Here is a 12,892-nt window from a genome sequence, read left to right as displayed (position 1 = left end):
ACCTGTTTCATCACATTTTTTGAAATATGTAATAATATGCTGTTTCCGAAGAATTAAATTCGAAAGATTCCTTGAACCTTGTGAACTTCCTCTCAATGTGGAGTTGAAGGTAACGAATATCCTCATATTCACAAAGGAAATTCTGAACGTGGGACGCTGCAAAAATTTGATTCGCAACAACTATCTGCCTCCTGTGAGGATTGAACTCACGACCCCTGGTTTACAAGACCAGTGCTCTGCCACTGAGCTAAAGAGGCTTCGTGTGGAAAATTTTGAAAACCCAAAGGCGAGAATTTAGATTTACGATATGAACGAATTTGCTAAAATTTCTCATCTGAATGGAAATTGTGATTGAATTTAATCTATACAAATACGATATTATGTTTGAATGTATGGCTAATGCAAATTGACAATCGTTATAGAAACTGCAACTTTTTGTGTCACACTCTGTAGTCGAGAACTCGAGAATGAAGAGTAAAAAGTAGCGCACAAAATTCCTATCCCACTATTTTGTAGGAAAATTTTTCACAACCTCTACAAGACTTGGAGGTGCGGTGGTGGTTGATACTTTTAAATTTTTATCGATAACATGCATGCCTTTTTCGTAGTGATGAAAGATGAAATAAGGATAATTTATTTCTGTAAGGCCTGGTTTCAGGTTCAAGCCAAGTTTCAAGTTGATCCTAGATCAATTTTAACAGTTTAGTTGATTCGACATTTTATCATGTTGAATCGGGATTAACGTTGAGATGGGCTTAATCTTGGACTATACAATCGGACCTAATTGTGACTTTTATTTAAGATACTTCTTAAATTACTCCCCAACCATAACATTTTTCAAAAACATCAATCAATTCTAAAATATATGCCATTGACCACAAAATACAAAAAGAGTAATTAGAATTCAATAAGTTCAACCATTTCATCCCAATCAATGACCATATCAAAAGGTCTTTCCATTTCTGGTACAAAAAGTTATTGCTGCCATTTTTAAAAACTCAACTACCCTTCACTCCTCCTAAAGGGTGCATGACACACTCCTCAATCATAAATTAAAAGTTGGGTAATTCAAAATGAAAATTCACCTGTTCGTTAATTTTTCCACAATATATGAATTTTGTGCGTTACTTAATACTCTCTCTGGGGCGGTTGTTTTTGAACATTCCATCTGTAGAATTGATTTAAGCGACAAGAAAAACAACTCCCCATATTCATTTCAGATAGGTTTTTTGCATTTTGTATTGACTGCAGTGAAAAATTGTTTTCCTCCTTATTAAAATAATCGAAAGATAAGATAACATATTCCTATGTTAAACCCAAAGATATGATAGGATTGTGAACACTGTGAACAGTCACATGTAGGTAGACAATTTGCAACTCGGATGAACCTTTTCAGAATAAATAATTACGTCATCTCTTAAACTATCAGCGCGTCGCACAGCGGTTCTACAACAAGGAATTAGTCATGAAGTTGATACTACAAACCATTGCTTCACCATTATCAACCGCATCTTTATTCATTCCTAAAAATTCAACAGTTTGAAACTGCGCCCATTTTAGGTTAGTTCGGATAAGACTGATGGTATTGAGAAACGCTATTCGGTGTTTACATTGTATTCTGCAATATGATAATATTTGAATGTATTCTGATTCAACTGAAATTATTTTAGAAGGTCAAGATTACGTGGATAGAAGCATCGATTCACCTTCTCGCTCAGTACCACCACAAGGCGACTTAGAGGTTAGAAGATACCGCACCAAAAAGTGAGTAGCATAAATTATAACTCTGTTCTCTATATACTAGAATTTAAGAATGTGTACCTTGACATACCATCCCGAAATTAACTTTCGAATGTCCATAGTAGGTAAAACTCAATGAAAGATAGCCAACTTAGAAAGACTCGACGTTTATTTATTTATTCATTGCAATACAAACAAGCCTAAGTATGAACGAACGTTAAATATAATTTCTTGCAAATATTTTTTTGATGTCCTATGAGCATTATTTCTCGAACAAATTCAATAGAGATTATCTAATTACAATATCAAGTAATGAATTTCACTACCATTTCTGTAGAATGAACATAATTAACTATATAGGCCCCATTGGGGATACGCCCCTGCTCTGATACAATTCCTAGTCATTCATTGATTTCACAGATGACAGATGATCAAAAATGTTCATTTGAAGTTCAACCTTCGATTAGTTTGGTTTAGACATCAACAGAAGTATCGAAAGATTTTATCCAGGCAATTCGGAAGTTTGCCAATTGGAAAAAACCCTACTTGAATGAAAGATTTATCAAACAGGATTAATGTTTTGAATCGAAGTTGATATCGACCGCTCTGAATCTGAAAGTAAACAACAATGCGAAAATATACATCTTATAAACAAAGGGTATTTTGAGAAAACCAATCAATTAATCACAGGTCAAAGAAGACTGATACGTTAGTAATATTTTAGGATTTGTTTTCTGGACTTTGGTAAAAAACAATTTTGTTTTGATTTGACCCTGTTCTTGCGTCATGAAAATAAGCACCATCTTTTACGAGGGTGAAGTATTTCTCTTTAATTTCATTATACTTAATGAAAAATATTAAAATTTTTCAAGATGTTGAGAATTTGATTACCTCATTCCAACTCGGTCAGATTATTTAAAAATTATTCGCTCATAATGATATATACAATGCGTCTCATAAACATTGCGAACAAATTCAGGATTTTATCCTCATTGTTAGGTATTTTGAATCGGAAAGGTCCTTTATCTGGAAATGCATCGTTTCCAACATACTGAATGAAATAAATAACGTATTACAATTACGAAACGACTTGAATGAGATTCATTAAAAATGGATACCATATTAAGGTGATTATTTCATCGTGAATATCTCTTCTTCAGCAACCATGCACAGTGGCGTGCGCATTGATTCTTAAGAAAAATTGTAGGGCAGTGCCTTTTAAAGAACTAAATTCATTTCTTCATCTCTTTACCTCATTATACATCTCCTGTATATTCAAAAACAATTTTAGAATGAAGCCTCAAATGAGCTTTGATTCTGCGTTAAAAAAAATCAGAAAAATCACCCTGTAGATATTCCCGAACAAAAAGACCTATAAAAGAATACTATCAATATATTAATTGTGGGAAAAGATTAACCTGATAATTATAATTTCATTAAGTTAAGCGTCATAGGAATGCTCCAAACCGGTTAGTTTTTACGAGTTAGCTGTCTTGAATGGGAAGAGGTTTCGCTGATGACAATAACTTCTATTTAAAGATATGATTTGAGAATGATGTAGGTAGAAGTTTACTAACTACGTGACCATTTAAATCTCCTCAAAAACTATTATTGGAGAAATTATCACTGCGCCCTCATATTGAGAAAAAGATACACAGATTAAACTGTACTTTTATTTATGAATTGTGCATACCTCCGTGCCAAATGAATTGTTCATTTATGAGCACAAGAAAAAGAATTGCTGATATGAGTATTTTAATTGTACAGGAACATATACCGAAGAAAAATACACAATTCACTAAACTTTTTTTTTATTACAGTTGTTACTTCATATTTCTTGTCGTCTTAGTGGTTGCGATTGCCATCCATTTATTTCGAGAAGACAATGACGAAAATTAACGATCGTTTCGAAGGAATATAATATAAAATAAATATTTATCACTATATATTTTATTATTAACTTAATTATTGTTGGTGGCTTTGTAATAATTTGTTAAGTTTTCTAATAAATTGTTGGAATTGTTTGGAGTATTATCTTTCATACCTTCACCAATATTCTCCTCATCGTTCGTCAATGACAAGATGAAACTGGATTAGCGTAAAAGGTAGGAAAAATAATGCTCTAGAAAAATTTCTTGATGAGAAAATATTTATTCAATTGAATCTACCACTTCAGTGAAAAGTACGCACAAATTTCATATCATCGGTATTTACCATTTTGTTGAAGGATGAATTTTCATTATTTTCATTATATAAGAATGAAGTAGGTAGTTGAACTCAGCAAACTCAAATTTTCAATTTTATCACATATTGTGGAGTGGAACATGATTTAGCACCATTAGATTTTTTATGGGGATACATAAAGAATGAAGTTTTCGCATTACGTTGGAATAATAGAAGCTTTTAGCTTCCTATAAGGCAGAAGTATACCCCTCGAATCTCTTCAAAAGTTCACTCAGAGTATTTATTTTAGGTTGAGACAATGTCAAGTCGCTAATGGCCCTCAATTGGAATTGAATTCACTGAATGATTGACCTGCTAACCTAATCATAATTACATGTTAATTATGTTATGTTCAATATATTTTCCATAAATTTCAGAAAAGTCAATCATCCCTAAAGTGTTTCTACATCCATGATCTCAAATAAATAAAAAAAGTAAAGATTCGAATTTAATAGGTTTAACCATCTCCATTCTCCAACCCCATAGTAAAAAAAGGATTCATATACGAACCCCATAAATGACAAAATCAACCGTAGCAAGAAAAGTTCCATCCATTCATAGTACAAAAAGTTTGTGTTTTGGAAAAAAACTCGTATATAGGTTGCATGATCGTGAGATTCGTCAGACCTCATTACATATAAAAAGTTGCGTAAAATTGCTGTTATATGTTTCAATATTCCTCTACAAAATAGAGAATGAAATAAATAATGAAAAATTGTAGAGCGTTGCTTTTTACTTACTTTATATGATCTGTATGTATTCGATAGGCGTATAATCAAAAAACAGCAACCGCTGTTTGTAATTTCATGGGGTGGAAAATTATTTGTCTTCCATACATTAGAATATTCTTCTTATTTCCATTACACGTCTACTGGATTCTCTATCTTCACAATAAACAGGAACAAGGTAGAGTGGGGATCTCAAAAATACTGAGAACACAATGTGTGCATAATTATAATAACACTCAAAAGACACTTAGCAAAGTACCTAACCAAATTATGATAAAACGAAACACTTCAAAACAGATTTGTCATTCATTCCCGAATTCATAAATAGTCTGCTTCGTTTATTACCTGAAGAACAAGCGAGTAAGCAAGTATAGTGAACACAACAAGTTGAACACTCTCACGTGCATAAAATTTTATAAATTTTTTTGAAAACAACGTAAACCTAAACATCACAATGACCAAGACATTTCAATCGGGAAAAGTGATTGAAAATAGGATGAAATTGATACCGGCAGCAATTCAGCCGATACCTGAACAAAACACTTTTAAAGTTAAAGTTTTCGATAAGCCGGTTAAAGTGTAAGGGTACATATTTTTTTCGAAACAAGTGAAATAATCGACTTTGTTTTTCACAGGAGGACACTTGCAGACATGGAACAAGGACCTGCTACCATTGTTACAGAGACTAGGATAGAAAGGGGAAGTAATGGTGAAAAAAAGTGAGTACAATATGTTTTTGAATTATATCGATGTGTTTACAAGAAAGGTCTATCAGAAATGAATAATATTCGTCAAAACATCAGTGATGATGGTAAACACAATGTTTTTCATTCACTATTAGGCAGAATATTGGGAATAATTTTCTTTTTTGTTTTCCTTTTAAGGTTGTAGGAAATTTATGTTTAGGTTTCACCTAAAAAACGAAAGAATTTGGATACGGTAAAATAGTGATGAACGATTTAAATTTCTTGATAATCTTCCAAAATAACTTTTATATAAGCTGGAAATTGTGTTCAAACTAGAAATTACCATAAAATGGGTACCTATATCCAAGGATTGACACCTTTGTCATGAAAATTTCAGTTATAATGAATGCTCATTATAAATTTGATTTAGATTGGCTATATGCACAAGCAAGAGTGAGTGCCTGAAAAAAATATTTCATTTCATTTTACAGGTATATTACTTCCTGTTTCCTCAACAAAGTGTCTACCCCGGTTTGGTATACAGAATCACTTCTTTTGGATTTGGAAGAAAAAACCAAGAAAACTGACGTCAAGGTCTTTTATGATGTGAGTAACTGAAAAAGTTTGAAACTATTGTGTTAGAGTGTAGGCTGTAGATTGTTCAGAAGATAACCTTTGAGAATGATAAATCATTGGTAAACATACTTATACATTTATACCTGTTTGCATCTAGATTTATCAAGAATGATTCTTTTAATTCGTTATTCATGTGATAATGAACAAATTAAAAAATAAGAAGAAAATAAATCATGCAGATTCTAACTGTAGAAGATGAACAATATTTTTGTTGTCATTTACCAACTTAGTGATAATAACTAGTTTTACTAGGTATTTCATATTTATTAATAGTGGAATATCCTTTGGCTTAATTTCAGGACCTTTATGAACCATACCGATGGCAAGAATCTTTCAATACCGACCTGACTTCGAAAAACACTTACGTAACAGAAGTCCATATTCCAGTCAATGAACAAAGTGATGGAATTCACTATATCTCGTTGGAAAATCAACAGCTGAAGGGGCAAGATATGGATCAAGAGAACTGAATGGAATATGTTCGGAATAAACCTTATACCGATTTATTTGAATTTCATCTCGCAATGTAAACATTCCTAGGTATTATTATTAAAAATTGCAACTGAAATTCAATATTCTATATCTACGTCAAATGTATTTTATTGTATTTTATTTATGTACCTTTGTTTAAATAAATTTTACTCATAAATATTGATGTTTTACAGATGTATTAATAATTCGTTCATCCTTAAACCTCTGAACTATCGTAAGACGGATTGAATAGCAATAAATTCGTTTGAAACAAATATTCTAACCTTAATTATTCCAAAACCGGAATTTAAAACTAATAAATAGTAGGTAAGACTACAACTTCGCTTCCGCCTTTTTCCACAAAATTCAAAGCTTTTATTGTAAAAACTGATTTACTAGGAAACTAGTGCTTTTACGGCAGTGGCGGCTGGTCTGTGAGGGCTATAGGGCTACAGCCCCCCATACAAGAAATCAGTCCTTTTATGCTATTTACCTTTCCATACGATTTTCAATGAAAATATTACTTTCCACGGTTATTTATATAATTTATTAATGTAAAACTTTCATGCGACTCCTGCAGTTTTGTTTATTTCAATCATAATCTAGCAGTTCGTCCCTGCATGGGCGATGAATCGTGTAGCCCCGAATTCTTGCATTCGGACAGTCATTCGGCTCCAGCCGCAACTCTTCGTGTCGGTCGTTTTAAGGAGTAAAAGGGCTACGATAAAAGTCGCCCCTATCCGCTTCAGTCTAGCCACTCTAGCCGCTGCCGGCTAGCGTATAAACAACCTAGTGTGCGTTCGTATTTGTTTACGTTTTCAAATCACGGCGGACAATAGTGTTCAAAATATTTTAAAAACTGATTTCGCGAGGCTTTCGCTGGCGGAAAAAAGCCGTATTCAACTGCTGGGTAAACCGACTCCCGATTTAAATTTAACCCAGGCAGATAAAACTCCAAAAACTTCTCAAGACAAGTGTATAACAATTGATAACGTATGGGCAAGGGCAGGATTTAGAGATTTGAAGCACCTTAATGAAAAAATTAAGAAGCATGAGCTATCTGCCAAGCATGTAAATTGTTCGACAGAATTAGCTGTTCTGGTTACGACTAATATCGCAGCTCAATTAGAATACCGGAATAATATTATTAAGCACAACGAGCAAGTAGATAAGAACAGGTATGTTTCAAAAAGAATTATAAATTGCGGAAAACTGTTTTTAAAATTTCATATTTTTATTATTATTCTAAAAGTAGCCCCCTAGTGAACTAGATCACGAGCCGCCACTGTTTTACGGGCATAATACAAGTCTTGGGTTGCGTTCACAAACTTACTCAGAGCAAGCTCTGAGTAAGCTCTGATTACCCGAAGCGTTCACAAACGTACTTTTAGTTCCTCAGAGTATGCTCTCTGAGCATGACCATACTCATACTCTACTTTCGGAGTAAGTTTATGAACACACCCATAAAAGAATTGCAATGAATGGTTCTTTTCGGCTTTCGGACAGCAATCTGGATCCAATTTTGTACTTGTTCATAAAGCTACACCCAGCGGCCTTATGCTGATCGGCAAAATACTATCGCCAAAGCGATGCAACAATATGCAACGATTTTGAGAATGATTCATGCGAGTCACCAATATTTTCATCTTATTCATAAGATGAGAAAATAAGTATATACCGGGTGTCCCAGAGCTTTTAGGCCAGCAAATATCTCAGTTACCTGCGGAAAAAAAAATTGAAAAAAATACTTGTCGTAGGAGACCATACGCTCTTTCATGCAGCATAGCAAAATCCACCCCCTGACAAACAACCCCCGAGAAACCACCCCTAACTTTTGTTTTTCATATGGCACCCCCATGTTTGTTTGGCTTCAACTGACAGCTCTTTTTAATTCTCAATCAATGATATATCATAATATGTAGTTGTGAAGATAGTCACTCGATAAAATTGAATTCGTTAGTGGGTACTGTTAATTGGACTGATCGAATTAGTCCACATTGTAGAGACAAGAAAAAGTGGATGTTGAGAAAAAAAAGTTCTAACATTTTATTGACTCTTTTTTTTCAACATCCACTTTTTCTTGTCTCTACCATGTGGACTAATTCTATCAGTCCAATTAACAGTACCCACTAACGAATTCAATTTTATCGAGTGACTATCTTTACAACTACATATTATGATATATCATTGATTGAGAATTAAAAAGAGCTGTCACTTGAAGCCAAACAAACATGGGGGTGCCATTTGAAAAACAAAAGTTAGGGGTGGTTTCTCGGGGGTTGTTTGTCAGGGGGTGGATTTTGCTATGCTGCATGAAAGAGCGTACCATACGCTCCTACGACAAGTATTTTTTCAATTTTTTTTTTCCGCAGGTAACTGAGATATTTGCTGGATTAAAAGCTCTGGGACACCCGGTATAGAAGGTTTTTGATTCTCTATATATAGATTGAAAAGATATCTTTGGTTTTTGTGAAGGATCCTTGCCGCTTGCGAGTCACCAATATTTTCGAACTTATTATTATCATACAAATTCATTAAACCTACTCATTTTTTTCTCAACTTCAATTCTTGAAATGGGGAAGTAGAACTTGAAAGAAAACAATTATGTACCCAAGAGGACATTTTATTATTTCATAAATTAATAAATTTCAACAAAACTAATTAAATTGTAAAATATACTATACCATTGAACTCAATAAAGGGATTTTATTGAGTTCAATGACTTGAACATAATCATTTTCGTATTTTTTTCGTAAACATAGTACATTATTAACAACTTTCAATCATACAAATGTGACAAAATAACTTCTCTTTGTTCAGACTGTTCAAACACGGCTCTAAAAACCTTTTTCACATCAAATGCTTTGAAATTAGATTTTAGGAGTTCATGATATTTATTTATTTCTATTTCTACTAGATCAGATTGTAAAATATATGAAAGGGCTTCAAACTGAGCCCAAACGTCAATGAATTTTCTCAAATCGGCGTCCTCTGAGAAATATTTCTTGCAAAGTTTCAAAATATCAATGAAGGCCACTGAAATTTTTTCAATCAAATTTATATGAATGCTTTCAAATTTAAGTACAAATTTTATCATAAAACTGCATAGCACATTCAAATAATCTCCTATATATTTACTGAAAACATTATGTGATAATGAATCATACCATGATTCTATAAGCAACAATACCTCTCTGAGATTATTTCTCAGAGCAACTTCAAAAAAGTCACTTGATATCTCTTTATTTTCATCAAGCAGTTCGAACAGCTGACTATTCAAATTTTGCTTTCTTTTAAACAAAAAGCTTTCCAGCACTTCTTCACCTACAGTTTGAAATAGAAATGCTTCATCCTTAAATAATGGAATTGTAGCATCTTCTAATGTGATATGACTGTAGAATATATTCCATTCTCTCAATTCATGAGCAATGTAGATATAATTATTATATAATAATGCAACTTCTTCAGGTGTCTTTCCATGAATGTCTTTTGAAGTATATTTTCTGAAGTAATGGAATACATCTAAGAGAACATCAACAAGGAGGTTATTTTTCTTTGCCTCCAACAGAATTTTTTCTGACAACTGATGAAGTTCTTGCACCACACTTGAAATAGACATTGATGGTATGTCAGATGAAAGATCTCCACCTTTATCAGCAAAGGGTGAACCTACTCTAACTATGTCATAATTTTTTTGAGACATAATTGTTTTCATATGACTGAAAAATATATCATGGCTTCTAACGACATGTATATGTTGAAGGTCTTTTGCATACCTTAGCAATGAGTCATCTGTTACTAATTTCACCCTATTTAAATCGATTTGAAGGGCTTCAACTTGCTTAACGATACCCTCATAATCAAAAGATTCATCGACACCAAAATTTTTTTGAATATTTTGAAAACAGTTGGAGATAATGAGTAATGAAATTCTATCTTGGAGTTGGAATCCAATATAATCTAGAAGCGTTTTCCCTTTTATACTATCGATACAAATATTAAAATAGGAGGTTAGGAAGCTGTTCACCTTGTTTAATCTGCTGAAAACATCTTTATAATGTGGTTTCTTTTTTCTCATTATCTTGAGCTTGATCTCTGTATTATCTGAAGTCATCACTACACCACAAGTAACTATTGGTACAATAATAAATTCCCATAAGAAATCTATCAAATCCTCCAGTTGTTTAATATGATCAAAATGTAGAAGAAGTAACTCAATTGAATTCCCCATATCAATACTTTCATTCACTCTGATATAACTAATAGTGTTGTCTTCTCTTACTTCAAAGTGGTATTTATTGGTTATCATCTTACCAAAATGAAAATGCATAGCCGATTCCACCAACTTGAAATGCTTTTTGAAGTACTTCACCAATATCTGAGAATTTCCATTGTTTAAGGTATCTCTGATTTGCTTCATTATTTCTAATGATTTTTCACAATTGTTTTTATATGATCGTAAATCTACAAACTTCTCATGTATATAATAACAATTATGGACTTCAGAACAGATCTGAACTGTGTTCTTGGCTTGATCTAGAAATGTTTTATAATCATTGTATTTCTGTGGGGGTTGAATTTCTCTTGTCATTGCTTGTTCACAATTTACAATGAGAGCTTCTAATTCCTGTTGGAAGAGCAATAATTTATCAGCCAAATTGGGTATTTTAACAGGCTTTTGAATGAATTCAACATATAACTCGTCCAAATTCTTGAACACTTCGGTTTTACATAAATGTACTTCTCTTATAAGAATAGGAAGACGTTCGTTCAAATTGCTCCATTCTATTTCCTCTACGGATTTCATAACTTCACGAAGAATACTCATTTTTTCAAAATTTTACATTCAAAAGTTCAAAACAAAAACGTTGTTAGAGGAACATAGAGAACACTCATATCGGTCAAAAAAACTACTACTAGGTCAAACTACTCAGCGACGGCGCAGCCACAGAACACACCGACTTACTTTATGGGCGCAGCACAAATGAACAAAAGATTAATGCGCCCTCTGGCGAATTTCCTCATGAATCCCCGATGAACTCTATTTCAAAGATTTCCGAAACGAACTCACAGAAACTTTTTTATTTTTTTATATATATTAGGGGTAGCAATTAAAAATCATTAGATGAACGTATGTAGATCATTATATGATGAAAGAACGGTATTCTGAATGCACATGGCTGAATTATCGATATTACAAATCACAATATTTTGAAAATTTGTATTAATTTATTTTCACATTATATCATTATAATATTGAAATAATTTTTTTTTACATATTCACGTATATAGTCTTGACATTGTATTATTACCTTCTACTAGTTAGTAGTATTTACATACAATACGTTCTGGAAGAATATTTTAATTTCTATCGCAGGTACAATCCGCCTGATATAAGTGAGTATAAAAATATATATTCAAAGATTATAGATAACTCTATAATCTTTGCATATATTATTTGGGAACAGAAAAAGAGACCAAACCATTTTATTGCGAATATCACAATCAGTTTCTTCCTGGGCTAATTATTTCTTTTTAAATACGTTGATATTATCAATCGGAAGTGTCAGAAAATTTGTTTCATTGTTTCGTACAAAAGTTGTTGGCGATTTTGCAATTCTTCGAAAAGTAGAAAATATTTCGGAAATATTGAATGTTAACGTTACTTCTTTGCAAAAAAATTGTAAAATGTGATTCACGAATTAATTTCAAAATCCTATATAGCAGCGAATAATATCATCATCATTATATTGTGAGGTTTTTCGTACACCTTCCTTCAAAATAAGTAATTTTCTATCTTGAAAAACAATTAGGGAGTGACCAAAAAAATAATTAGGAGTACAAGAAACCATATAAATATGAAACAAAACATAAAATGTTACTTTTATACCATTATACCCTTTCAACAAAGAATAGATATTCAACCGGCAACCCGAACTGCAGAATTTAAGTGAAAAATAATAGCCTATGATTTGTTGTTTGTATTAAGCGATTGTTATCTCAACAGAAAATTCTCGAACCATTTGGTTACTTGAAAATAATGATATTCCCTACGAAATATTTTTCAAATAAACATTTTTCTATTATTTTCAACGAAAATCAATTAACGCCATTAAGGCCACTTATTTTTCGATTTAGGAACCTATATAGGGAGAAAAAAAATTATTCACTTCATTTATGTAGTGTGTTCCATATCTCAACTATCTTTTTTTTCAAGAATCTCTACCATAATGAGAGTTCTGGTGAGCATATATTTATAAGAAATATAATAATACTAGAATGGTAGCCATGCATATTGATCAGAAATTTTTTGACTCAATTCATTAAATCGTGTAAGCATAATTTGAAATATTAATGTTTTTTTATGTATTTCAGCGAACTGTTTTAAGTTACATAACTTTCCGCTGT

The 12,892-nt window shown here is 32.3% G+C and overlaps 1 protein-coding gene and 1 non-coding gene across 5 annotated transcripts in view; one reads left to right on the top strand and one right to left on the bottom strand.

Moving 5' to 3' along the window:
• Positions 1–6,662, top strand: part of LOC123312761 — a 31,185-nt gene extending 24,523 nt beyond the window's left edge. For 2 of the 4 annotated variants that reach the window (XM_044897232.1, XM_044897230.1), the window contains 4 exons: positions 1,671–1,764; positions 5,327–5,410; positions 5,869–5,983; positions 6,313–6,662. In XM_044897232.1, the coding sequence (XP_044753167.1) occupies positions 1,671–1,764; positions 5,327–5,410; positions 5,869–5,983; positions 6,313–6,483 (464 nt within the window). In that variant the 3' untranslated portion in view covers positions 6,484–6,662. Of the gene's footprint in view, positions 1–1,670; positions 1,765–3,560; positions 3,765–5,326; positions 5,503–5,868; positions 5,984–6,312 lie in introns of those variants that run through there. The other 2 variants (XR_006537676.1, XM_044897231.1) reach the window with 2 other exon arrangements.
• Positions 186–257, bottom strand: Trnat-ugu. The gene has a single exon. It is a non-coding gene; the product is annotated as a tRNA-Thr (tRNA).
• Positions 6,663–12,892: the final 6,230 nt, after the last annotated feature.

Source organism: Coccinella septempunctata, chromosome 5, assembly GCF_907165205.1.
Source record: "Coccinella septempunctata chromosome 5, icCocSept1.1, whole genome shotgun sequence".
Taxonomy (NCBI): Eukaryota; Metazoa; Arthropoda; class Insecta; order Coleoptera; family Coccinellidae; genus Coccinella; species Coccinella septempunctata.
Note: the sequence above shows the minus strand (reverse complement) of the source record. Positions and strands in the feature narration are given on the sequence as shown.